General features: G+C 39.8%; 1 protein-coding gene across 5 annotated transcripts in view; it reads right to left on the reverse strand.

The window, feature by feature from the left end:
• Nucleotides 1–319: 319 nt before the first annotated feature.
• Nucleotides 320–27,368, reverse strand: part of PUS7 (pseudouridine synthase 7) — a 109,138-nt gene continuing 82,089 nt past the window's right edge. For 3 of the 5 annotated variants that reach the window (XM_067042820.1, XM_059074524.2, XM_067042819.1), the window contains 9 exons: nucleotides 15,584–15,712; nucleotides 14,795–14,920; nucleotides 9,166–9,227; nucleotides 8,139–8,299; nucleotides 7,060–7,186; nucleotides 5,545–5,646; nucleotides 3,079–3,208; nucleotides 2,055–2,146; nucleotides 320–1,428 (listed from right to left, as the gene is read on the reverse strand). In XM_067042820.1, the coding sequence (XP_066898921.1) occupies nucleotides 1,292–1,428; nucleotides 2,055–2,146; nucleotides 3,079–3,208; nucleotides 5,545–5,646; nucleotides 7,060–7,186; nucleotides 8,139–8,299; nucleotides 9,166–9,227; nucleotides 14,795–14,920; nucleotides 15,584–15,712 (1,066 nt within the window). In that variant the 3' untranslated portion in view covers nucleotides 320–1,291. The remainder of the gene's footprint in view (nucleotides 1,429–2,054; nucleotides 2,147–3,078; nucleotides 3,209–5,544; nucleotides 5,647–7,059; nucleotides 7,187–8,138; nucleotides 8,300–9,165; nucleotides 9,228–14,794; nucleotides 14,921–15,583; nucleotides 15,713–27,368) is intronic. The other 2 variants (XR_010842283.1, XR_010842282.1) reach the window with 1 other exon arrangement.

Here is a 27,368-nt window from a genome sequence, read left to right on the forward strand (position 1 = left end):
CACTGCCAGATACAAGACGAATGTCATCCACATTCCCGTGGTGGAGTAGGGTGGCTTTTCTCTATCCCTTTCTTTTCCATCCAGAAAGCATGCTGGAAGGCAAGTGAGTGGTGCTACTGTAAGAATAACCTTGATGCCAGTCTAACATGGTCAATCAGTCATACAACTGGACACGCCATCATATTATCTCACGCCCGGTCACAACACACCTTTTCTGAGGATCTCTCATTCACTTAGTTTCTCTCCTTCAGTAGGGCCAACATTCTCATTTGCATTCAGTTTAAGTATTTATTTCATTTATTAACATAACCAGTAGAACTGAGTTTTTAAAAATATTTATTATGTTTCGTTCTAGAAATGATGGTACAATTACGTCACACACCTTTGGGAAGGCATATTTATGCTTTCACACCAGAGCAAAGTTTTATGCGTGGCCAGAACTGGCAATACCTAAGCCGTGAATAACAAAGGATAATGCTGCTGATAGGAGGAGCCCTTGTAAGTTTTCAAAAGCTTTCTTCTCTATCATTTATTTTCGGGCAGATATCAATCAGTCCAGTGGAAAGAGTTCTGAACATAAAAGGCACCTAGAATAAAAATGAGACCTTAACTAACAAAAACAGGTGCACATGTTTACATCAAGAAACAAAAAGCCCTACTGATGCAACTCTCATGCAAGCCAATGATAATAATAAATGCAAAAGCTATTGCAACTGAAAAGCCTATAAACACTTACCTGAACCTGGTTCATGAGCTGGATAATGACAATCACTTTGTGTTTTTAAACTTGTGGATGTTTTATCACCATTTAAACAAGCATGAGTACTGTTATTTATATTCACAGGTTTTAGGGGGAAGGGTCACTCTAATTCTTTATCCGTAGCCAAGATTTGTTTTGTTGCATTTTCTCTTAAAATGCTTTGCTATGTACTCCATTCATGGATGCGTTAAAAATTACTGTTGTCCTTTGAAGAATGTAGCAAAACCTAAAACTGCTACTTTAAACCAAATTCCTTTAAATGATTATAAAGCCAGTAAAGCTGACGTTTTACTATGATTTAAGCACCTGAAATATATTCTAACCAACTGATATTCTCTGAGCTAGAATTAGGATCCTCAAAATTTGTATGTATGTACAAATATTGCAAATTAAGCTAATAAAAACTTGGAAAAATACAAATAGTCTTTTAGTACAAAGATCCAAAATCCACATAGGGGTCTGTACTAAGAGGAAAATCAAAAGGAAGCCAGCAAACATGCGTCTGCATTTTCTAATCTGGAGACAAAGGCCTCAGCGCAGCCAGGTGGTATTCAGCTGGGTCTGGTTCTTGATGCTGGTATCCATTTTTAGCACTTCGCGAATGGCCATGGTTGCGTAGGTAGAAGGAGGGAGAGAAAAATCCATCTTCAGAGCTCTGTATTTGCCTTCTGTCAGGCAAGAAAGAACAGTCAGAAAGTAAGGCTGCTGCAGACAGACTGGGGCGAGTCACATAATCTCTATACAGATAAAAGAACTGTGCTCCTTTCTTCAGCCTACTTCCCATGGGGCCTCAGAAAAATGAGGCATGGAAGGAAGAGATCTGTGAGTGAAGGATCCAGCTGAATCCCTACAGTAATTCTACCTGGAACCTTCATAGAAAGGGCAGATGACAGAAGAGCATAGGAGAGAAACACACGTAAAATGAAAAAAAAAATTTACAGCACAGGGTGAAAACAGACAAAGGAATGGCAACAAGAATTTGACAATGAAAAGGCATTTTAGACTCTCTTGCTGGGTTTTCACTCAACTTTGTTAACTCTCTATGGGAGTGGGGAGGATATTCAATAACCTAATATCACAACCTTCTATAATGTTCATTCATTTTCAGTGGGAAATACTGTTTTAATCACTGACCTCCAACTGTAATCATAAAACTAACATGACAAAACACAAAATAGAAATCACAGAGTGGGTTGGGAGATGGTGGTGATTATAAGATTTTTTTTAAAAAATACGTTTTTGTATGAGAAAACATTTCAAAGTTGACACAGGACTGATGGCTGAGTAAACTTACCAGAAGCAAACACTGGTGGTGGTTTCCCTTCTAGGTTGTCCACATCTGTGTTGAAGAGTGGAATTTTAGGATCATCATATGCAACGACTTCCCTTCAAAACATATAAAGAAAAGTGTGAATGTGAATTTCCATAACAGGCACTAAGCTACTCATCACCATTTATTTAGCAAGGAAAACACACAGGCCTAGTGTAAATAATTCTAGGTGGGAGTATTCAATAACAGAATACGGCCATATTTTATATATAAATACTATATAGCAAGGTGACAGATGATGCCAGCCTAGGCTAAAAATAAAAAATGTTTCCCTAGGATGGAAATTACTTTTGTATGTAGCTGCTAAGTCGTAAACTTCACTTGGCAGAGATGCAATTGAATTAATCACAGCATCTGTACTTTCTCCAGAGCGGTTATCACCACTAACAACACCATGTTACTGTGAAAAACTGCTCTCTGGAGAGATGGAGGCCAACTCTGTCAGCCTCTTCCCACAATCCAGAGAAGAGGAGGGAAGAGGAAAAGGGAGAAGAGATGGAGAGAAGGAAGAGAGAATGTCCTGACAGTGGGCAACTAGTCCAGGCTTTAATCTTTTTAATTATCAAATAAAGCTTTACATAATACTAGGTATTAAAGGATTTTAAAATGGGTTAATACAAGTATCTTTTTCTCTCTAGAAACATGATAATGAAACAACCATATCAGTGTGGAACTCACAGCTAATTCTGAGTAAGATAACTTGAAAGTCTCAGTTTTTTAGGAATAGGAAAGAAGTTCATTCTCTGCACATCTCTTCAATAATTTAGCAATGTCAGTAAGATGTAAACTTAGCCACTTTCACTATATATTTGAATTCATCTATCTCCTGATAATTTGAAAAATACCAGGTAGTAGCAGTAATTAGAATAGTATTTAATAACAACAATAACACTTTTATGCCAGGCTGTAAGCAATGAAAAATATTTATATAATGAACAAGGTTAAAATCTAGTAGTTCAGTTCTATTTCATTCCAGATTATTACTCACCAGCTGACATTCTGAGGACGAATAATGATCTTTCGGTAGGCCCCTGATAAGGAATAATCTCTAATTTTGTGTCTCATGTTGTCAATATCAAGATTGTCCGCTGTGAGCATTTCCCTGTAGGCTTCACTAACTAATATAAAACAAAATCAGTTGCAATGCAGCATGTCAGCAAGCTACCTTGAACTATATAGAGAGTAACGTAAATTCTGTCACCTTAACAAAATTAATCATCTCAATTTACAACCCAATCTGTTCTCTGGAATTAAAACGTACTGACTTACTTACTAGTACTAGGTGTCTCCAGTTTAGGTTTGGCCAACTTGTAGGTTATTTTTGCAACCAGGCACAGTAGCTGGGGTTAAGGGTCCCAAGGTGGCTACAAAAGGCCATTTCATCAGAAGTTTCTCAACTACAATGTATCCGTACTCAGAGTTGAAAGAGACCATGTACAGAGCCTCAAACTCCTTCTGGAAGAAGGTAGTTATAAATAAATGTATAAAAATAAGAGACCTGGGAACACCATCTGGCTCACCCTCACACCTGATGTAGAAACTTTTTTATAACACCAGAGAGAGACAGTCATCCAGCCTTTGCCTGCACGTTGCCATTTACGGGGAGCTATGACTTTGTGAGGCACGCAATTATTGGAAAATTTTTTCTGTGTCGAGCTGAAATATGTTTTCATGTGACTTCTGTCGACTGCTTTGGAACACAGATTAATTGCCTTCTTCCATATGTGTTCTTAACTACTGGGCCTTTAAGCCATTATCTCCTCTAGACCAACAAGTTCCTCCAACTGTCCCTCCTTTGATATTTCTGTACTCCCCACCGACCACTCATCTGCCTTGGGTAACAGGCTTACGTCAATAGTAACACCGGATACTTTTTATGTAGACTACCACCAAACTGGCCTTTTCCATCTGTACACTTGATCTTTGAGCGTAAACATGAGAATTTACATTTAACCCTATTAAATGCCCTCCGCAGTTCTTTTTAAATATTTATTTTCCATATAATTAATATTAACTATTTTGGGTTATACTACTTGCAAATATTAACTATTTTGGGTTATACTATGATAAGCAGATTTCTCTGCTCACGTCATCCGTAAAAAACGTTGGTTAGACCAGGGTCAAGGAAAGATTCCCTCACGACCCACTTGTGAGGACAGCAAGGATCCCTAACTGAGCACTGCTGACACCAAGTGTGCCTACATCATGAATCCACACGCCTGAACCACCACCCAGCCAGTCTGTGAGTCCCTGCCTTGGCCACGAGGTCTCCACAATCGGCTCTGTCAAAGGCTATGCTGAATGTATGTTTTAACTGATACTAAGTAGCCCAAAGTTTCTGACCTTGAGAAGTACCAGAAAGACGAAAAGAATGCTTTCTTTTTCTCTCTCGGAAAGAGGGCAAAGTGTGGCTCCAAGCATCTCAGTGCCTTCCTTCTCTACCTCTTGGTACTGGTCTCCGGTTCCTCGCTGCACCATCTGTGCCATCCACGCAGCACAGGCAGGCCACCCCTCCCTTGTCTACCGCCCTTATTCATTCTCCCTCCTCTTGTCTAGTCCTTTTCCCTCCATGAGGCCAACCTCACACAGCAGTTTGATTAGTCAACATGTAAATGGCAGACTACCACTCAACTCTTTTATAAATATTTGCCTTATCAAAGAAGGGTATTAATCCTAATCATTCTGTAATTTCAAGGAATATAATGTTGATAAGTTAACTAATTCTGGGCTCTTGAGAGAAAAGATGTTTTAACAGGAAAACACCTCCGACAGACCAGCCCTGGTGAGGAGTAAACTTCCAGGGTCAGTTCCACCAGGGTAGTCCCATGCTCAGGGCTGCTTTATTTATTTTTTTTTCAATTTCTGAATCCTTCAACAATAAAAGTTCCAATTCCCCTGTCAAAATGGCATCCACGAAGGTACAGAAATAATTCTTATCAGCCTCTGGGGAATGGGAAATAAGGGTAGGGAATGCTAAGTTTCCAGTTTATAAACTTCTGAGCCCATTGACTCTTAAAACACAATGAACAGATATTACTTAACGCGGTTTTAAAAAAAGGTTAAAAAAAGCAATGTTAAAGTAGGATTATCCATTCTCTTTCTCAATGACTCTTTCCAAACCCTTCCATCCTTAGTAAGAATTAGTGAATTTCAGAAATTTTAAATAACAGTGCCAATCATAACAGCCGCAACAACAATACCAACACTATCACCATCCCCACCACCTGGTTTCTTAATTTAAATCATCCATCTGAATGCACCTATTTCAGGGAGACTTCTATAAGCAAACACAGCTTATGTATGTTTGAAATCTAAACATTTTTTTCAAGTCGGATGGGAATTAAGGTTCTAAAATCATATTTTAAATACTGATTTTTTTTCCCCTCTCTCTACTCTTGGCTGCCAGTGGCTTAATTACGTCCGACTTTGACTATCTTCCCCAGAGGGAACTTACTTTTGTGCTGGGGGTAGATAACATCAAAACCAGGCAAGGGCATTACCACATCATGGATGGAGTAATTATTAACATCGTCTTCCTCAATACAGGTGGCTGTGGCTGAAAATACACCAATGGATAAATTAAGAAGAAGTAAGAAAACGGGCAGTATTTCCATAAGCCCAACCTTCTAATTACACATCTAAGCAATCAGAAATGCAAGCGCGCCCAGGTTCAGTGCCCCATGAAGCTTAGAGAAATTAATTTGGAATATACGCCTTTCTGTCTTTTCTATTCTACCCGAAAAATAAATATCGTGGATTCAGAAAAAGTAGAAAACTAAAAATAATCTATTTCTCAGCTGCACCCTCACGTTTTAGGACTCCTGGCTTTTAGCTTCTTTTTCCTCATCAGACAACACTACAAAATACTACTGAAAAATTATCACAGATGAATGCATTTTGCTAAAAGCATAAACAATGGGGAAAAAAACCCATCTGTATTTAGAGGATGAAATGTGGTAGCACAGGGGACATTAAAATACACCAGATGTGATCAATAATGGGTGAGGAAAAATTAAATCAGGAAAAGATTAATTAAAATTTCCATACAAATGAAAAGCTTTAGTGCATTTACTGGGCACACCTGCAGATGAGCAGACTGTCTCCAGGAAGTAGCCAGGAAGAACATGGACTTTGGAAACAGACTTGATTTGATTCCCAGACTTCTCTCTCTTTTATTTTTTTTAAAAAATTAATGTTTATTTGTTTATTTATTTTTGGCCACACTGAGTGGCATGTGGAATCTCAGTTCCCCGACCAGGGATCGAATCCATGTCCCCAGCGGTGGAAGCGTGGAGTCTTAACCACTGGCCCGCCAGGGAAGTCCCAGCCTTCTCTCTCTTTTTTTTTTTAACCAGCTGTGGAACCTTGGGGCAAGTGACTGAACCTCGTGTGAGGAACAGAGAGAATGCCTCACAGTGATACTGTGAGCTTTGAACTAGAAGATGCAGGTAAAGGGCTTACTTAGCACAAGCCCAGGCACACGGTAAGGGCTCAACAGCAGATGGGACTGTTTGCATGTCTTATGAACATTTCAGGCACGGAGTGTGCACTAAATGTCTATGATATCACAGCCCCATGTAAAGTGTGCTCCAGTCTTGTGTTGACTTAAAGAAACCCTTTAAGACTGGCCAACAACAGCAGGGAGGCTGAAGTATACCCAGAAGCGTAGAGAAGTATTAGCTAGACCCAGATTAGGATTTGCAAAGGGATCTTATGCAACACTTAGTCCAGATCTTATCCTAGTTGAGAAAATGGAAGCCCGGAGAGAGTCAGGTGCATATTTTCAAATCAGATGCCTATTTTTCATTACATATAACAGATCCATACCAGTCAGTCTGAGCTTACAATGCCTTTCCATTTCAAGCTTACCAGACACTATCTTAACCAGCAGCCAGGCTGGACTTTAAGCACTAGTGTCAAATAACTGAACCCAAGTTTGGGTGAGCAAGGAAGGTGTCTGCCCTTTTACCTCCTTTGAGAACAAGGTCCCCCGGGACAGGGTTCAGGCCGTACTCTTCGATCCTCTTGCTCACCATGTTGTTCCACACATAGCTCTGATAGCTATGAATATACATTAAGCGATTGTTTCTTGGTATCTGACAGGAGAGAAAAAAAAATATTCTGAATATTAAAAGTACTGTACTTTCCAAGACACTGTTTAGTGGTGCCCCTAGTACAAGAAACTCGTAACTTCAATCTTCCATTTTTCTAACAGCCTATAGAAACAGTAACTGACACAGAGCCACCAATTTTAGAGACGGAACCCCTCAGACTAGAGGGTGTTCATGATCAGCAGCTCCCGTTTTGCACCCACAGTTCAGATGTTCATGTGAAGAGAGCAAGTGCTCTGGAATTCATACCCTAAATCAAAGATACAGACTTCAAACTCAAGGGGCTGACACCTCAATCACAGAGCTAACAGTGCTTTCTAATTCTATGGAAGGAGAGAAAGCCTGTATGACTGAACTGACCTCTAATTTCCTGCAGCAGAAATCCTGATTTTTTTTTGTACATCTGGGGGAGTGATCAAGACTTACAGTCAGGAGTTAAGCTTTAGTCTATCTGTATTATAGTACCCAAACACCAGTATAGGCTACACTTACCATGATGCTACCCAGTCTTGAATCACCACAGAGAAACCACACTAAAATGTAGTCGTTGAGACCACTTACTGTGCAACCCTCTCACTGAAGCAGGTTACAGCTCTGATGCTAGAGAGTGACTAAGAAATGAACTCTATGATGGGTTCTGAATTTCTCAAATACCAAGATACTTAATTTAAACTTCCTTGTAGGTATTTTCCACCCGGATGCTTTCCTCATGCCTTGCATGTTAACAACCACGGCCCCACTGCCTGCACCCACCACCCTCCCCTATCACCACCCAGGGTCTGAGCAAGGATCCCGCAGGCAACACCCCTCTCATAGATAACCAAAGGATCCTTATTTACCTTCTGTTCTTCCAAAATTTAGTAAAATATTTAAAGATAAAAAGTTCAAAGCATTGAGCCACCTCGAGTCAGTGCCTGACTTCACAAATTGCACTCACTATGCCAAATGCAGAGACTATATTCTTCAGTCCGTATTTTGAAAGTCCTCGGAGAAGCTGCCCTTCCACACACCTTTTGACAGGTAGTTTTCGGAGGGCAGCGGCTGGGTCTTTGGTCTTTGCCCATTCCTCCCTGCATTTAACCAAGTACCCCTTTTCAGCTGGTGGGGGGAAAAAAAGCTGTGATTAAACAATTTATCCAAAAGACAGTTCTATAACTTAAAACACTTCACAGAGAACACAAAATGAGACAGTGCTATTTGTAAGAGAGATACTCTGAAGAGCTTTTGGTCACCTGAGAATGACCATCAGAAAGTGAAAAGATGGGAAGGGCAGAAAGTTTACAGAACTAGATGGCTTTCAACATGCTACCACCCCAGGACTTAAAGCCAATGACTGTTCCGTATCAAGCTGACTCAACATCAGACAAAACCTTGGTAGTCCTATCTTCCTTCCCTCTCTTCTTCTGTTGTACTGTCAAATTTAATGGGTTACTTTCCGTAAAATTAGACAACCTTATCTCTTTTAACTTGCAAATGAATAATTATCCAAAGTGGGCATAATTATTTTGCTGATTTGTAAAGTAGTACTTAAATCCTTTTCCATACAGTATGACAATAGAGTTTTTAATGAACTCTTCAAACTTAAAAATCCTCAGTGTGTTTTTGCCAAGTTTTTATACTGTATTACATTTTGCTTTAACAAATTAACCACCAGTGAAATCTGTCTGGATTCCTATATGTTCAGAGATTTAATACTGCATGGAGAAAAGGAAATGAATGTATTCATTTATGGATTAATACATTAGATGAGCTAAAGACCTGAAAATAAGATATAAATTATAAATCTCAAATATATACATAAAACTTGTGTAAAAAAAGACATAAACTATACTTTTTACTTTAAAAGCAGTTTTAAAAATTCTGAAATAATGACCCCAATTTGTACCTATACTTCAATTCAAAGCAATTCCATGAATACCTAGTCATATATTCTTTTTTTTCCTTAAGATTATTTTTATTCTCACCTCCAGAACGGGGTTTCAATATTAAATCCATGACTTCAGCCCAGGAATTTTGTAGTATAGCTCTAAAATTAAACAGCATTTATTTTACTTAATTTTGCATTAAGATGAATTTTATTTGCCCAAGCCTGTGGAGTAACAAACCATATTAACTTTATATATTTTATTAAACTTAAAATAAGCAGAAAAACTAATACAATAACATAGATTTCAAATGTAAATGTCAAAAGAACAGAAGAAAATTTAAAATATAATGTTTACTCATAACATTTAATATCATTTCACAGTTTTAGAAAGCTGTTATAGTATAAATACTACCTAGTCATGCTTTAAGCTGTTATACATGGTATTATCTGTATAAATCAAAGTTGTCTTTATATACTAAAACTTATTTGAAACTTCTCAAATAAAGTCTCCCGTGTTAAATACTTTCTTGCCTAGATAAACATAATAAATACAATTTATCCTTCTCTATTATTCTTGCCAAAATGGAAGTATCTTTACATTTGCTGATTATAAGTTATACATGCTTCTTTCAAATTAAACAGTACATAAGAAAGGTTACCTGATATCTAACCTTTAAAAAATAAACACTGCTAACACTTCAGAGCGTAGTTTTCAAGACTTACCTGATCTTTAAGTGTATGCAGTTTTTTCTTTAACTTTTATTATACTCTCTTTTATCACACAGAGGTTGTATTTCGTGTATCATATCTGAACATTTTTTCTAGTTAAGATTTCTGCTCTTGGAGTCATACTTAGAAAGGCCTTCCCTACCATAAGAAAATAAAAATCTCTTCTATTAATTTTTCTGTTGTTCTACTTAACTAGGGTTTTTATTTTTCACATTTAAGTTAATCTATATGAGATATTTCTGTGTATTAAATTATATAAAATGCTGTTTTATCTATTGATGAGATCATATGGATATTTAACCTACTAATGCAATGAATTAGATTAATAGATATCCCACTGCTGGCCATCCTTGAAGTCCTGGAACAAGCCATGCTCTATCAATCTTTAAATATACTCCTGAGTGACACATTATTCTGCTGGCTAGGCCTTCAGTAACATTTCCAAAAAGAGTGCAGTATTAATTCAAGACTAGGTACTAGTGTGCCAGATTTCATGGAAAAAGACTTCTGTGCTCAAAAACCTTTGTTATCTGGCTGGCCACTTGATTTTGTAAATAGTTTTATTGGAAAACATCCATGATCCTTAATTTATGTACTATTTCTGGCTGCTTTCACACTGTAACAGCAGTGCTGAGTAGCTGCTACACACACTCCATGGCTCACAAAGCCTAAATATTTACCTTTACAGAGAAAGTCTGCCAACATCTGGTGTAATATATTAAAATTTCTTAACTACGGGACTTTTTAACACTTAAGATACTACCACACACGTGAAGGTTCAGTATATATCGCCATATTAAAGATGGATATATTTGGTTTATAACAAGCCATCCTATCTGGCTCACCACACATTAAAATGTTTTCTACTTTTCTGACATTTTCTTTCCTTCTTCCACCTTTTAAAATTTTTTTAAAAATAAATTTATTTTATTTATTTATTATTTTTGGCTACATTGGGTCTTCATTGCTACGTGCGGGCTTTCTCTAGTTGCAGCAAGTGGGGGCTACTCTTCGTTGCGGTGCATGGGCTTCTCATTGTGGTGGCTTCTCTTGTTGTGGAGCACGGGCTCTAAGTGCGTGGGCTTCAGTATTTGTGGCTCACAGGCCCTAGAGTGCAGGCTCAGTAGTTGTGGCGCACGGGCTTAGTTGCTCCGCGGCGCGTGGGATCTTCCTGGACCAGGGCTCGAATCTGTGTCCCCTGCATTGGCAGGCAGATTCTTAACCACTGTGCCACCTGGGAAGCCCTATGTTTTTTAATATGGTGCAAAAGTAAAGTTCCAACTTCATTTTCTTTTTTTTTTGCAGATGGATAGCCAGTATCCCCAACACTTACTTGTTGAAAAGTTGTCCTTTCGTCAACTGAATGATCCCTTGTCAAAAATCATCTGACCATATATATTAGGATTTATTCCACTTTTTTCAAAAAACAGTTTTACTAAGGTATAACTCACATACCACATAATTTATCCTTTAAGTGCACAACTCAATGACTTTTAGTATACTACAGAATTGTGCAACATTACACAATCAATTTTAGAACATTTTCATCACCCCGAAAAGAAATCCTAACCCTAACCCATCAGTAGCCACTTATTCCCCATGACCTCTGCCCCATCAACTTTCTGATTCTATGGATTTGCCTAGCCTGGACATTTCATACATAATGAATCACACACTATGTTGCCATTTGTGACTAGCATCTTTCACTGAGCATGTTTTCAAGGTTCATTCAAGTCATAGCATATATCAGTCCTTCATTCCCTTTTATTGCTGAATAATGTTCCATTGTATTAACATGCCACATTTTGTTTATCCATCTATCAGCTGATAGACATCTGGATTGTTTCCATAATTTTGGCTGCTATAAATATCAGTGTAAATTTTCATGTTGGACATATGTATTCAATTCTCTTGAGTATATTCCTAGGAACACAATAGCTAGGTCATATGGTAACCCTATTATTTAACCGTGTGGGGAAATGCCAGACTATTTCCCAAAAAGGCTATACCATTTTAGATTTCCACCTGCAGGTCATGAGAGTTCCAAGTTCTCCACGTCCTCACCAATACTTATTTTTTTCCTTTGGCTGCATTGGTTTTTCGTTGCTATACGGGCTCTCTCTAGTTGAGGCGAGCCGGGTCTACTCTTCGTTGCAGTGGCTTCTCTTGTCGCAGAGCATGGGCTCTAGGTGCGCAGGCTTCAGTAGTTGCGGTGCATGGGTTCAGTAGTCGAGGCATGTGGGCTCTAGGGGGCACGGGCTTCAGTAGTTGTGGCTCATGGGCTCTAGAGCGCAGGCTCAGTCCCACCGCACGGGCTGAGTTGCTCCACGGCATGTGGGATCTTCCCAGACCAGGGATTGGACCCATGTCCCCTGCTTTGGCAGACGGATTCTTCTTTATTTATTTATTTATTTTATTATTTTTATTTTTGGCTGCATTGGGTGTTGGTTGCTGTGCGTGGGCTCTCTCTAGTTGTGGTGAGCGTGGGCCACTCCTCACTGCGGTGTGCAGGCCTCTCATTGCAGTGGCCTCTCATGTTGCAGAGCACAGGCTCTAGGCATGCGGGCTTCAGAAGCTGCAGCACGCAGGCTCAGCAGTTGTGGCACAGGGGCTGAGTTGTTCCATGGCATGTGGGATCCTCTTGGACCAGAGCTCGAACCCGAGTCCCCTGCACTGGCCGGTGGACTCCTAACCACTGCGCCACCAAGGAAGCCCGGCAGGTGGATTCTTAACCACTATACCACCAAGGAAGTCTACCACCCATACTTATTCATTGTCTGTCTTTCTGATTTTAGCCACTGTACTGGGTGTGAAGTAGTATCTCATTGTGGTTTTGAACTGCTTTTTCCCAGTGATTAGTGATTCCTTAGTGATGTCAAGCATCTTTTTATGTGCTTATTGGCCATTAGTCTATGTTCTATGGAGAAATGTCTACTCATATTCTTTGACCATTTTTAGGTTATCTGCCTTTTTGTTTTTGAGTCGTAACAGTTCTTTAAATATTTTGGATTCAAATCATTCTTCCACCTTTAAACTATAAACTGAGGGTTATTTTATTTAGGTGGTCCTGTGGTGGTAACAGTGGGCTACTCTGAAGCTAGGAAACATTCTTGTGTTATAAAAACTGTTGGTTAGGAATTCTGAATGGATTATATACTGACTTCATACTTGGGCATGTTAATGCAATTTTGGTCCTGAATAAATCTGATGTCATTTTCCTTAGCTATTTTACATTATCTTTGGAGTGTAAAATTTACAGGGTCCCATGGCTGCTGTTCTGCCGAATTAGCTACAAATTCAAAGGGTGATACAGGCTTCTCTTAAATATTCTGTCTCACAGTACAATTAGCATCTTCATTATCAATGTCCTCTGAACATTATGAAGATTGAAAATATTATCTTTTATTATCTAATAATAGTGATTATTATTTATTACAGTTTTCTTCCTGGCAAAAATTTTTTTCTCTGGTTACTATATTCTAATTTTAATATATTACTTTCCATTTATTGAGCACTTCTATCTGCTAGGCATAGAAACAGGTATTGCATAGATTTTTTTCTTACTTCATTTTCACCACCCCTGTGAGGTTGGTGTTATCCTTTCCATTTCACAGATGTCTAATGTGAGGCTCAGAACTGAAATCTGACTTCAGTGCCTGACGGGTTTTCTTTTGTTTTGCTTTTTTTTTTTTGGCTGAACTGCAAAGCTTGCTGGATCTTAGTTCCTCGATCAGGGACTGAACCCAGGCCCTAGGCAGTGAAAGCGCTTAGTCCTAACCACTGGACAGCCAGCCAGGGAAATCCCCCCTTCTGCCTGAGCTTTTAACCCTCACAACACAGCCTCAAAGAGGTAGAGGATAGGCTTCCCTGGTGGCGCAGTGGTTGAGAGTCCACTTGCCAATGCAGGGGACGCGGGTTCGTGCCCCGGTCCGGGAGGAAGGATCCCGCATGCCGCAGAGCAGCTGGGCCCATGAGCCATGGCCGCTGAGCCTGCGTGTCTGGAGCCTGTGCTCCACAACGGGAGAGGCCACAACAGTGAGAGGCCCACATACCGCAAAAAAAAAAAAAAAAAAAAGAGGTAGAGGACATACTACATGATATTTTTCATTTTGTGCTCTTAAAGATGCATGAACAAATGCAACTTCATGGAATCAGCTGCTGAACCACGGACTGATTCAAGAAGAGCCCCTCTATTCTCAAGACTGCACCTGACCAATTAGTGAGCTTGGGCAGGCTCCCTAAGCCGAGATTTCATCCTTGCTAAAATAAAGGGTTTGAAGCACATGAACTAAATAACCTCTCAGATCACTTCCAACTCAGACTTCCACAGTTCTAACTGCCACGTGAATAATTATTTAGGTAACACCGTCTCTGCTTGACAGCAGGATAGCATAAGTAAGTTTATAAACCCAAGTGTTTATTGATGGGATTCCCACCCTAGCTCGCCCTAGAGGGATTTCCTGTTATCTCAAAGCTAATCAGAGAGTTCTTAAAATAAATTTTACTTGCCAATTGCGACCTATACCACTTTCTTAAAGGATGGGGGAAGGGCAGGTACAAGTTTAAGAAACTAGGAAGCACTTGTTAACAGGGATCATATCTCCTTCAGGCTACTTTGGGTCTGAGTTACCCAGCTGCTACTGTTGGGACACTTACTGAACCAAGATTTACCGGTAAAAAAGAAAATAAAATAGAATCCCTGGATGGGCTATCAGGGGAGAAAGAAAAACTTTACTTTTCAAGTTACGTCTTTTTGAACTCTGATTTATTTTTTCACCTTGTGCATGTATTATCATAAAACAGAACAAAACTTAGGAGGAGGCTGTGGATCAGTTGGTCATCCAAAAGGATGAGACACATTGCTTCATTTGGCCCAGATTTCCATTTTTTCTAGGAAATCTAGAAATAATTAAAAACACCACCAACAAAAAACATCCTGCTTCTTTTTTTTAAGGAGAGAGCTCCTTTAGACGAAAGTTAAGAAATTAAATACAAACCTTCCAACTTGATATGTGGGGACAGCTGTGGTTCCAAACCTTTGCATTCCGTAGTAGTTAATAAATCCAATCTCCTTGAGAGAGTTCATGGCTTGTTCCACTTGGTCGTTAGTTCCAGTAATATTTCTGTAGGGGACCAAATTACCCAGAGAAAAAAATTTACAGGCAAACACATTCAGGGATGCATATCACAAGTGACATGGCTTGGCTTCTGTGCCTTACCCTTGCCCCCTGCAGCTTTCTCTCTACCTCCTGAGGATGCTGTCTTTTAAAAAACTGTGAAATATACACAACACTAAATTTACCTTTTCAGCCATTTCTAAGTATGCAATACAGTGGCATTAAGTACATTCACAATGTTGTGCAACCTTTATCACTATCTACTTCCTGAACTTTTTCATCTTCTCAAATCGAAACTCCACACCTATTAAACAGTAACTCTCCATCTCCCCGGCCGCACCTTATACCCCAGGTAACTTTTATTCTACGTCCTACATCTATAAATTTGCCTATTCTAGGTACTGAATATAAGTGGAATCATAGGCCGTCTTTTGTATTTCAAGGAGATGGCTTCTTTCCAAAGGTGGTACTGAGTTTTTAGAGGGGTGGGTGTGTTGGTACAAACACTGCAGCTGTGTTTGCTCTCCCAGCCTCATCGGGCCCCACCCTGCCTTCCTGGCTGCCACGGGCATCTGCACCAGCTCACTGGGATTAACAACTGTTCTGAACAGACTCAAGGTGACACAGCAAGACCCTTTCTGGTCTGCATTCATACCCGCAGCTCTTTACCTGAGGACAACAGTGAAGTGATTCCCTTGAAGCTCTCCCAATTTCAGAGGGTTTTTCTGATAGCTGAAATTCCCTAGCTTAAAGTTCATCAAGCACTTATTCAAGTGGGCAAGTCTTTGCGCAGTTATTCTAAAAAATACGAAAAAAAAAAAGGAGCAGAAAGAGGGTCATGAGCTATCGCCTGGCTGAAATGGTCTAGGACACTTTAGTACAGAAAACGGCAGCTTGAAATGAGACTACGCGCTATGACAGTGGCAAAGAAAGGCACCACAGCTGGTGAGGTGAGCCTACCTTTCATGTGCCTCTGGAATGTTCCTCCAGCATAAGGACACCAGTTCCTATTGGAATGATGTAACCTGGGCCATCTTTATATTCTTAGAGCCTCATGTTACTTACATACTGATAATGGAACAGTATCATCTGTGAAATTTTCTAGTTTTTGTGAGGGGAGAGGGGTTAGAAAGGGAGCAGAGAGCAATCCCTACAGGTAAAAAGATAGTTATTAAGCATTAAAAAAGTCATATTTTCATTTCTGTCCCTCAGAAAAATTTTGTAAACTCACTACAGAAAACTTGGAAAAATACAGAAAAGTACAGAGCAAGAAAAAAAAAAAACAGTTAATATCTAACTTTCAATTTCCTCCCATTCTTTCTTTCTTAAACTCATGTCAGATATATTTATATAATATTTATCTTTATGTGACTATATATATGTAGTCAGAATCCTACCATAACCTGTACCCTCCTGCTATCATTTAAATGGCATTATAAAATTTTCATGAAAAACTTCTTAACTTCTTTAATAGTAATACACATAGAAAAAGAAATACAGTACTAAAAGGCCTCTGTTCTATCTCTATCCCTCAATACCCCTCCCCACTGGCTGCCAACATTAAAAGTTTCTTGTTTATTCTTCTAGTAACACTTTGTGTACACATAGGTATACCTATTGTCTTCTCTCTTTTTGGAATTTCTTTGTAAGCTTTTAATACATATGTTATATACACAGAAAAGTACATAGATCATAAGTGTTCTGCTTGACGGATTTTCACAAAGTGAACACAACCAAGTAACTAGCACACAGATCTTCCCTTTCAAAACACAATTTTTGTTACATTATAAATTGTTCAGGGCTTCCCTGGTGGCGCAGGGGTGGAGAGCCCGCCTGCCGATGCAGGGCACACAGGTTCGTGCCCCGGTCCGGGAAGATCCCACATGCCGCGGAGCGGCTGGGCCCGTGAGCCATGGCCGCTGAGCCTGCGCGTCTGGAGCCTGTGCTCCACAACGGGAGAGGCCACAACAGTGAGAGGCCCGCGTACCACAAATAAAATAAATAAATAAATAAATAAATAAATAAATAAATAAATAAATAGTTCAGCATCTTGCTTATATTCACTGAAAAAATGCATATTAGAGACCTGCCTTATCCATACAGTCCTTTTGGAACTGCCTCACTCTGTGTACAGCTTCAAAGAATGGCTGCTGCACTGCCTGGATCCTTTCTCTGACCAGTCCCCTATGATGGGCATTTAAATTGCTACCCACCTTCTGCTATTACAATCCATTCTATAACACATACCCTCATATAGACTTCTTGGTGCATCTACATAGGTGAATGATTCAGATAAGCCGCTAGAATTAGAAGGCAGGGATTTTAAATTTTAACCCCTATTACCCTCCAAAAAAGTTACACCAATTCACACTCACACCATTCATATGTAAGTGCCTACTTCCTCATGCCTGTGTCTCCTCACACAGCATGTTATAAACCTTTTTGAGCTCTGTCAGGCTGATAAGTTTAAAATGCTATCTTGGGGCTTCCCTAGTGGCGCAGTCCTTAAGAATCCGCCTGTCAATGCAGGGGACACAGGTTCGAGCCCTGGTCTGGGAAGATCCCACATGCCGCGGAACAACTAAGCCTGTGAGCCACAACTACTGAGGCTGAGCTCTAGCGCCCGAGAGCCACAACTACTGAGCCCACGTGCCACAACTACTGAAGCCCGCGCACCACGACGAAGAGTAGCCCCCCGCTCAGCGCAACTGGAGAAAGCCCGCACAGCAACGAAGACCCAATGCAGCCAAAAATAAATAAATAAATTTATTTTTTTTTAATGCTATTTTGATTTTTATCTGAATGCTCCTTACTATGCGAGAAACTAAACATTTCTTCATTATCTTGACTGTGAAGTACCTGTTCATCCTATTACTTATTTTTCTATTGGATTGTTAATATTCTTCTGTTTTCATATATTAAGGAAATCTACCCTTTACCACATAGCTTGCAAATATTACCTCCCATTTTGTGAGTTTATTCATAATATTTTACACTTTACAAAATTTCCCAATTTCACGTTAAAAAAAAATCAAACTGGAGAAAATTCGCAACACTATAACGAACAGTCTTATACCTCACCTGTAGATTTACCAATTGCTAACAATTTCCCAGATTTACTTTACATATATTTCTAGATATATGAACACCCATACATTACACATATGCGCATATATACACACATTCAGGTAAAACCTATGTATTTTTCTGAACCATGTGAGAGTGAGCTGCAGACCTAGGGACACCTCACCCCTAAAATGACTGCAGTGTGTGTCTCCTAAGAACAGCAGAGTCTCCCGCGTTTCTAACCACCGGTCACCCTCACGAAGCCTATGTGAATTCAAGGCCACTGATGAGCAGTCCACATCCAAATTCACCCAATTCCGCCAATAACATCACTTATATATTTTTTTAAACCTCCTTAAATTCAGGATCTAATCAAGAACCAGGACAATCATTGTTTCCTCACAGTAAGATGCCCACATTTTGGTGGGAATATCACATAGGTGATGCTGTGGCTTTTTCAATGTATCGCAGCTGAAGAGTACCTGTCTCTCTCCTTTCCCTTTTTTAGTTGGTAATCTGTGGGGTGACATTTTAAAAATTCTGTGACTATCCTGTTCCCCCATAGTCTTTCGTCCAACTGTTTAGGTACCCGAAGATAATTTATTATTATTATTATTTTTTTCACTGTGTGGCATGTGGGATTCCAGCTCCCGGACCAGGGATGGAACCCGCACTGCCTGCATTTGAAGCACAGAGTCTTAACCACTGGACCACCAGGGAAGTCTCCCAAGGGTAATTGTTGGCTGAGGTAAATATTACTGTGCTGACTGCGAAAGACTGTTTTTCTATACCCACCATTCCTCCTGTATTAGTTGGCATTCTCCTACAAATAGGACTGTACAGTAAAATTTTTTTTTCCATTTTCCCATTTAGGTTGTTAGATAATATTGAGCAGAGTTCTCTGTGCTATACAGTAGGTCCTAGTAAGTTATCTTTTTTTAAAATTATTTTTTAAAAATATTTATTTATTTATTTATTTTTGGCTGTGCTGGGTCTTCATTGTTGCGTGTGGGCTTTCTCTAGTTGCAGAGAGTGGGGACTACTCTTTGTTGCGGAGCACAGGCTCTAGGCACGCAGGCTTCAGTTGTGGCTCGCAGGCTCTAGAGCACAGGCTCAATAGTAGTGGCGCCTGGGCTTAGTTGCTCCAGGGCATGTGGGATCTTCCTGGACCAGGGATCGAACCCATGTCCTCTGCACTGGCAGGCAGATTCTTAACCACTGTGCCACCGGAGAAGCCCTGGTTATCCATTTTAAGTACAGCAGTATGTACATGTCAATCGCAAACTCCCTAACTATCCCTCCCCCATATCCTCCACCCTGGTAACCGTAAGTTCGTTCTCTAAGTCTGTGAGTCTGTTGAATTTCAGTTAGTTGAAATTTAGTTAGTTGCATCTTAGTTAGTTGAATTTTTTTTTAATAGCTCTGGGTTTTAAGTCTATTTAGGAAGGGTGTCCCTAGTCAGAGATTATTTTTTTTAAATAGTATCTCCAGGTATAAGTAGAGTACTTTTGCAGTTGTTTGTTTGTTTGTTTGTTTGTTTATTTGCTGTGTTGGGTCCTTGTTGCTGCGTGCCGGCCTTCTCCAACTGAGGCGAGCGGGGCTACTCTTGGTTGCGGTGGCCTCTACTGTCGCGCAACATGGGCTCTAGGCTCGCGGGCTTGGGGAGTCATGGCACGCAGGCTCTAGAGCGCTGGCTCAGTAGTCGTGGCGCACGGGCCTAGCTGCTCTGCGGCATGTGGGATCCTCCCAGACCAAGGCTCGAACCCGTGTCCCCTGCATTGGCAGGTGCACTCCTAACCACTGCGCCGCCAGGGAAGCCCCAGTTGTTGTTGTTGTTTTAGAGTAAAAAGGGTACTTTTCTTTTTGTTTCCTTCTGGCCAACAGTAGTGACGTACTTTTCATCATGTCTCATTTACAGCAGTGCTGGCCTCCATGCGGTCCCTAACACACTAATCTTGACCACTGGTCTTTTAAAGTCTACAGTGGTTGTGGCAAAGAAGAAAAGAACTCTGGCACTGGAGTCCCAGAGGCTTTGACTGGCAGTTTCTGTTTACTCTCCCCAGTCAACTACTGATGCCCTAAGTGGCTCATTTAGAGAGGAGTGGGAGGAGGCCAAGTTCTCCCCCTCTGCTTTAAATTATGGACTCTCTTCGTCCGAGGTAACAAGGAGGTTAAGGAAGAAGAGAGGAAAGCTGTTCACACACAAGTCAGTAACAGTATCAGCTGCTGCTCAGTGGCTTTGGTTCTGCATTTTAAATTATCAGCATACACGTATCTTTTGGTTTTTTGTCTTTTTTTAAAAGGTAGATTGAGGAGTATAAATACTACACCAAGGACCTGGCTACAAAAGATAAATATTCATATTACATCTATCTGTAATATCATATATCTCTCTCTATCCATCTATCTTCGCAGTGACACTGTGGCTGATACCGCCTTTCAAATGGCTTTGTTAATATTTGGCAAAGCCTTGCCTCTGCCAGTGAAGACATATAAAAACTCAGGTAAGGAGTCAATTTAATTTTTTTTTTTTCAGGTGGCTACTCAGTTATTTCAACAAATTCACTGACTCAGAACTTTTCTTTGGGACTTCCCTGGTGGCACAGTGGTTAAGACTCCATGCTCCCAATGCAGGGGGCCAGGGTTCAATCCCAGGTCAGGGAACTATATCCCACATGCATGCCACAACTAAGAGTTCACATGCCACAACTAAGGAGCCCACCTGCTGCAACTAAGAACCAGCGCAACCAAATAAATTAAAAAACAAACAAACAAACAAAAAAACCCAACACTCTTCTTTGCTGATTTTAAATGTTACTTGCTTACACACTAACTCTGTGGATATATCTGGGTCTGTAATTATTCTAATGCTACCCATTTATGTGCCAGTATCATATTGCTTTAACTGCTATACTTTTTTGGCCATGCTACACAGCATGTGGGATCTTCGTTCCCCGACCACGGATCGAACCCGTGCCCCCTGCCTTGGGAGCGTGGAGTCTTAACCAATGGACTGCCAGGGAAGTCCCTACTACACTACTATAATATGCTTTAAAATATACTGAAGCTGGACAGCTACACGTAAAAGAATGAAATTAGAACATTCTCTAACACCATTAACAAAAATAAACTCAAAATGGATTAAAGACCTAAATGTAAGACCAGATACTATAAAAACCCTAGAAGAAAATATAGGCAGAACATGCTTTTGGCTTCCCTGGTGGCGCACTGGTTAAGAATCCACCTGCCAATTCAGGGGATACGGGTTTGAGCCCTGGCCCGAGAAGATCCCACATGTTGCAGAGCAACTGAGCCCGTGCTCCACAACTACAGAGCCTGCGCTCTAAAGCCCGCGAGCCACAACTAATTAGCCCATGCGCTACAACGACTGAAGCCCGCGTGCCTAGAGCCCATGCTCCACAACGAGAAGCCACCGCAATGAGAAGGCCACACAACAGAACAAAGACTAGGCCCTGCTCGCCACAACTAGAGAAAGCCTGCACACAGCAACGAAGACCCAACGCATCCATAAATTAATTAACTAATTAATTAATTTTTTTAAAAGAACATGCTTTGACATAAATCATAGCACTATTTTCTTGTGTCCATCTCCTAGATTAATGCAAACAAAAGCAAAAATACACAAATGGGATCTAATTAAACATAAAATCTTTTGCACAGCAAAGGAAATCATAAACAAAACAAAAAGACAACAGACTGGAAGAAAATATTTGCAAATGATGCAACCAACAAGGGCTTAATTTGCAAAATATACAGTTTATACAGTTCATTATCAAAAAAAAAAAATCAAAAAATGGGCACAAGACCTAAATAGACATTTCTCCAAAAAAGACATACAGATGGCCAACAGGTACATGAAAAGATGCTCAATATTGCTAATTATTAAGAGACATGCAAATCAAAACTACAGTGAGGTACCACTTCGCACCAGTCAGAATGACCATTAAAAAGCCTACAAATAACAAAGGCTGGAGAGGGTGTAGAGAAAAGGAAACCCTCCTCCACTGTTGGTGGGAATGTAAATTAGTAACAGCCACTATGGAGAAGAGTATGGAGGTTCCTTAAAAAATTAAAAATAGAGTTGCCATATGATCTAGCAATCCCACTCCTGGATATATACCCAGAAAAGATGAAAACTCTAATTTAAAAAGATGCATGCGGGCTTTCCCTGGTGGCACAGTGGTTAAGAATTCACCTGCCAATGCAGGAGACAGGGGTTCAAGCCCTGGTCTGGGAAGATCCCGCATGCCATGGAGCAACTAAGCCCGTACACCACAACTACTGAGCCTGCACTCTAGAGCCCATAAGCCACAACTACTGAGCCCGCATGCCTAGAGCCCATGCTCCGCAACAAAAGAAGCAACTGCAATAAGAAGACCGCACACCAGAATGAAGAGTAGGCCCTGCTCGCTGCAACTAGAGAAAGCCCACGCACAGCAACGGAGACCCAACGCAGCCAAAAATAAATAAGTAAATTTATTTTTTTTAAAAAAAGATACATGTGCCCCAGTGTTCATACCAGCACTATTTACAAGAGTCAAGACATGGAAACAACCTAAATGTCTATTGAAAGATGAATGGCTACAGAAGATGTGGTACATACATACAGTAGAATATTACTCAGCCATAATAAAAAATGAAATAATGCCATTTGCAGCAACACGGATGGACCTGGAGATTATCATACCAAGTGAAGTAAGTCAGACAAATAAAATATGCTTTTACTTATATGTGGTTAAAAAAATATATACAAATGAACTTATTTACAAAACAGAAACAAACTCATAGACATAGAAAACAAACTTATGGTTACCACAGGGGAAAGGGGGAAGGAAGAAACTGGGAATGTGAGATTAACATACACACACTACTATATATAAAATAAACAAGGACGTATTGTAGAGTACAGGGAACTATATTCAGTATCTTGTAAAAACCAATAATGGGAAAGAATCTGAAAAAGAATATATGTGTGTATGTGTGTGTGTGTCTGTGTGTGTATATACATATATATATAAAAGTATAAAACTGACTTTGTTGTACATCTGAAACAATGTAAATCAACTATACTTCAATAAAAATAAATTTAAAAAAATAAAAACAGGTGGTAAGTTAGAGAAATTGATTACTATAAATCCAGAAATATCTTAGGGTGGAAAGTGCAGTTAAAATGTTTTTACTAGGGCTTCCCTGGTGGCGCAGTGGTTGAGAGTCCGTCTGCCGATGCAGGGGACACGGGTTCATGCCCCGGTCCGGGAAGATCCCACATGCCGTGGAGCAACTAGGCCCGTGAGCCATGGCCGCTGAGCCTGTGCGTCCGGAGCCTGTGCTCCGCAACGGGAGAGGCCACAGCAGTTAGACGCCAGCGCACCGCAAAAAAAAAAAAAAAAAAAAAAAAAAAAATGTTTTTACTAGTCTAAGGGTACAATTTACCCCACAGCAGAAATCATCATGAGAATGTTTCAATAAAAACATTTAAAAAATGAAAATATATATGTATTTATACATATATTTTTTATTTTTATAGATGTTTCATATATATATATACTGAGGCTAATACCCCTTTATTAGTCACTTTTTCCAGAATTTTTATGGCTAGTTCTGTGTCTTTCCCACATTATGATCAGCTTGATTACACTGAAACATTCTATTGGTATTTTCATTAGTATCAGCATAAATTTATACATTTACTCATTAAAGCACATTTATATGTATCCAAGAACAGGTTATAGCATTCATTTATTCAAGTCCTTTAACATCAATCAGTAGCATTTCAAAGTTTCTTCATAGAGAGAGATCTTATACTTTACAAAAATCTTTGTTTCTAGGTATGTTCTTTTCTTTTTTAAACTTCTTCTGTGTAAAAGAGTTTTTTCCATTATAATTTCTAACTGGCTATCATCTGAATATTGATTTTTGTACGTAATCTTTCCTATCTTGTGTAATTTTCAGTCAACTCCTTGCGTAGAAACAATAATAAATCAGTAACAAAACCTGCAATTTGGCCTCCTCCCTTCTAATTTTTACGCCACTTATTTTTGTTTTTTGTATTACAGTATGCCTAGAACAATGATAAATAGTGGTAATAGTGTGCATCTTTATTTACTTTGTTCCCAACTCTAATAAAATACTCTAGTATCTCACCATTAAACAGGACATTGGCTTTTCATTTGAGACTTTCACACTTCGCCCTTTCCTTTAATAAAGAGCCTTTTTAAAATTACAGCTAATCTAATATGGTCAAAAATAATTCATCAATTGGAATTTACTTATTTAGCCATTCATTTAAGATTTTCCAGTTTGGGTCACCTGGGTTGTTTACAATTTTTCAAAATTACAAATAATCCTGCACAGTGTATCACTGTGCTAAGAAAGTCATTTTAAGTTTTTCTGAATTCAGACTTCCTCTGAAAAGACACCTACGCTGAGAACTACCAGAACAAAGAGCGTTTGTGCTTCACTTTGTTGAATACACTTCTCTCTTTACTACTCTGGACTGTGCAGTGTTTTTCAGCCGTGGTCCTTAAGCGCATTCCTGCTGGCTCTTGTTATGAGGAGCCATGTTCCAGCTTTGCCTGGAAATACAGAGGTCGGAAGGATCTGGATGTGGCTCCTGGGCCCGGGGCCTGCATGAGAGGCTGTTCTGCCCCAACGTGCCTGGTCTATCAACCCAGAGCAGCTGATCATGGAAGCAGCCCCACAGAGGCGTGTGCCCCTGCTCTGCAGCCTCTGAATTTCCAACGTTACATGAAAAATTAGTGGGGAAATTTTACCTCACTCCCTTGTTAAAAATATGCTGTTACTGAGTTAAATAAACTGTTTAAAAAATCCACCGATAGAATACCAGTTTGCCATTTCATCTCAGAGAGTTCTTCTTGTTTCCTTGCTGAAAATTTCCCCATACTCCCTGAAGACAATCAATTCCTTGATGCATTATCAATCAGTCTTGTTTCCTGGTTCAGTATGAGCAGAAACAGCCTGACCAAATTTCTTGAGGAAAAAATATTTGTCATTATCCCATTAATTATTATAAAATGTAGGAAGCTAGGCTGAGAAGTGGGCAAAGCTCATACTCCTTTACTCTCTCTCCTGGCCCCGAATGCCGTGTCCAACCCGAGCACCAAAAAGGTGTAAAGTGGGTCTATACCAGCTTGGGCCAGCTGCTCAGAGGCAGCAGATCCAGGAGAGAAAGGGCACCACATCCCTGACTTCATATGTATAGGGACAATGGTAGAGCCACAGGGCATAAATTAATCCAGAAATAGTATCCTGGAGTCCAGCAGGAGAGGAAGGAGATGAACAGAGGGAGGGACAGGAGGACAGAACCCCTCCTTGGTCAGTAACTACTGCTGTAGAAACGAATGGAATATTTAAGAGTCAGGAGGAAAGAAGCAACTTGGCAGCTCTGGAGAGAGCTTATGGAGGCTGATGCCCAAGAGCCATGACAGACAGCTCTGTTTTTTTTGTTGTTGTTTTTTTGTTTTTTAAGTTGAGCTAAAAATAACATAACAAAAAGGTTATCATTTTAACCATTATAAAAGTGTACAATTCAGTGGTCTTTAGTATATTCACCATGTTATGCAACTGTCACCACTATCTAGTTCCAGAACATTTCTCTCACCTCCAAAAGAAACCCTACACCTACTGACCCCATTCCCTAGATCTGCGGCTCCTAGCAACCACTAATCTACTATGTCTCTATAGAGTTCCCTATTTGGGACATTTCATACAAATATAATCATATAATATGTGGCCTTCTGTGTATGATTTCTTTTATTTAGCATAATGTTGTAATCCATGTCATAGTATGTATCAGTACTTCATTTCTGTTCATGGCTGACTCAAATTCTACTGTCTATTCTTAAATACACAGCATGTTATTTCTGAAACCCACTAGAACGGCAGAAAGCAAGAGCTACACTCAGTTCTCATTGGTGTGGGTGCTCCCTGAGAACTGATGGAATGAAGCTGACAATACTTTTCACGATACTGTTCATAGTTTTAACTTTGATGATCCTGGATCAGGCTCTTTGGCTGTAAATTCACAGCAATTCTGTGAGTAACTTGGGACTACCAAAATCTTGCGTTTAAACATCAGGAGCCAACCTAAGCAGCATGTTGCACAAAAAGCCTTTATTAACAAAGCCAGGGAAATACTGGCCCAGGCTCAGAAAGGAGACTGGCAGGAAGAGGCAGGAAAAGAAACAAATCATGCTGAATGAGGCTGTTCCTGCTTGAGATCCTGTTACAACCACTAGGTGACTTTGGAGAGTTACATGAAGCTGAAAAGCTGCTTATCCGGAGGAGTGATCAATTCAGCAATAATTAAAATCCTTGTGTGGCGGAGTGGGTTTATCCTGTCCACCAGTTCTCACGGGAAAGGCCAATCTGCCCAGCCCCACGTATCCATTAAGCAAACGAAGGGTGTAGCCTGCATCCGCAAGATAAGTGCCATGTGCTTTGCAAAGGCCAACATTTAGGTGTCTAATGTGGTTTCTTACTAAGTCAACAGGAAGATGATAAAGGCAGCAAAGCTCTATGAATAGAGCCGCATTGTGATCAAGTATGACACCTGGTGGCTGACGAAGAAGAGAAATAAATACCTTCACTCTTCAAAGATGTCACATCATAAAATGCAATAGAAAATAACGAGATGCCATTTTCTAAACCTCAAATTTGTAAATTATTTTTTTCTTAGATCGTGATATGTGTCAGGGAGGATTCTGGAGAAGAATAAAGGTGATAAACTGGTACAACCTTTCTACAGGGCAAGTAAACCCTGCTAACAAAAACCTAAAACCTAGAATTTCACATTCGCTTTTAAGTCAGTAATTCCGCTGCTAAGTTTATCCTAAAGAAGTTATCACAGATATGTGCCAAGATTTAACTCCCAATATGTTCATCATGGAACTGCTTATAATAGCAAGAAATGGGAAACTATGTAAACATTCAGAAATAGAACAGTAGTTCATAAATTAGGATGCATCCATATATTTAAATATCTTTTGCTACATATTAACAGGGAAAGAGGTACATCATTTATTGTTTGCAAGAAAAGAACACATTTTAAATAAATATTTCAGTTTATAAGGAAAAAAGAGTTCCCTACAAAAATATACCAAGCCATAAGCAAGGCAATCTCTAAGGGAGTACAATTATGGTGGAACTTTCATTTTCTACCTAGTTCCTTCCGTGTTGAAAACAAATTGAACCAATCCATTATTTAATCTTAGGTGGAAAAGTTCCCAAAGCTGGTGGGCTGGAAAGCACAGGAATTGACTACAATGGTATTTCAGGACACCAAAGAGAAAGCAAGAACCTTCTGTGCCCCACCATCCAGAGCACGGAAAGCCTGAGCCCTCGAGTC

Source organism: Kogia breviceps, chromosome 9 (genome assembly GCF_026419965.1).
Source record: "Kogia breviceps isolate mKogBre1 chromosome 9, mKogBre1 haplotype 1, whole genome shotgun sequence".
In the NCBI taxonomy this organism is placed as follows: Eukaryota; Metazoa; Chordata; class Mammalia; order Artiodactyla; family Physeteridae; genus Kogia; species Kogia breviceps.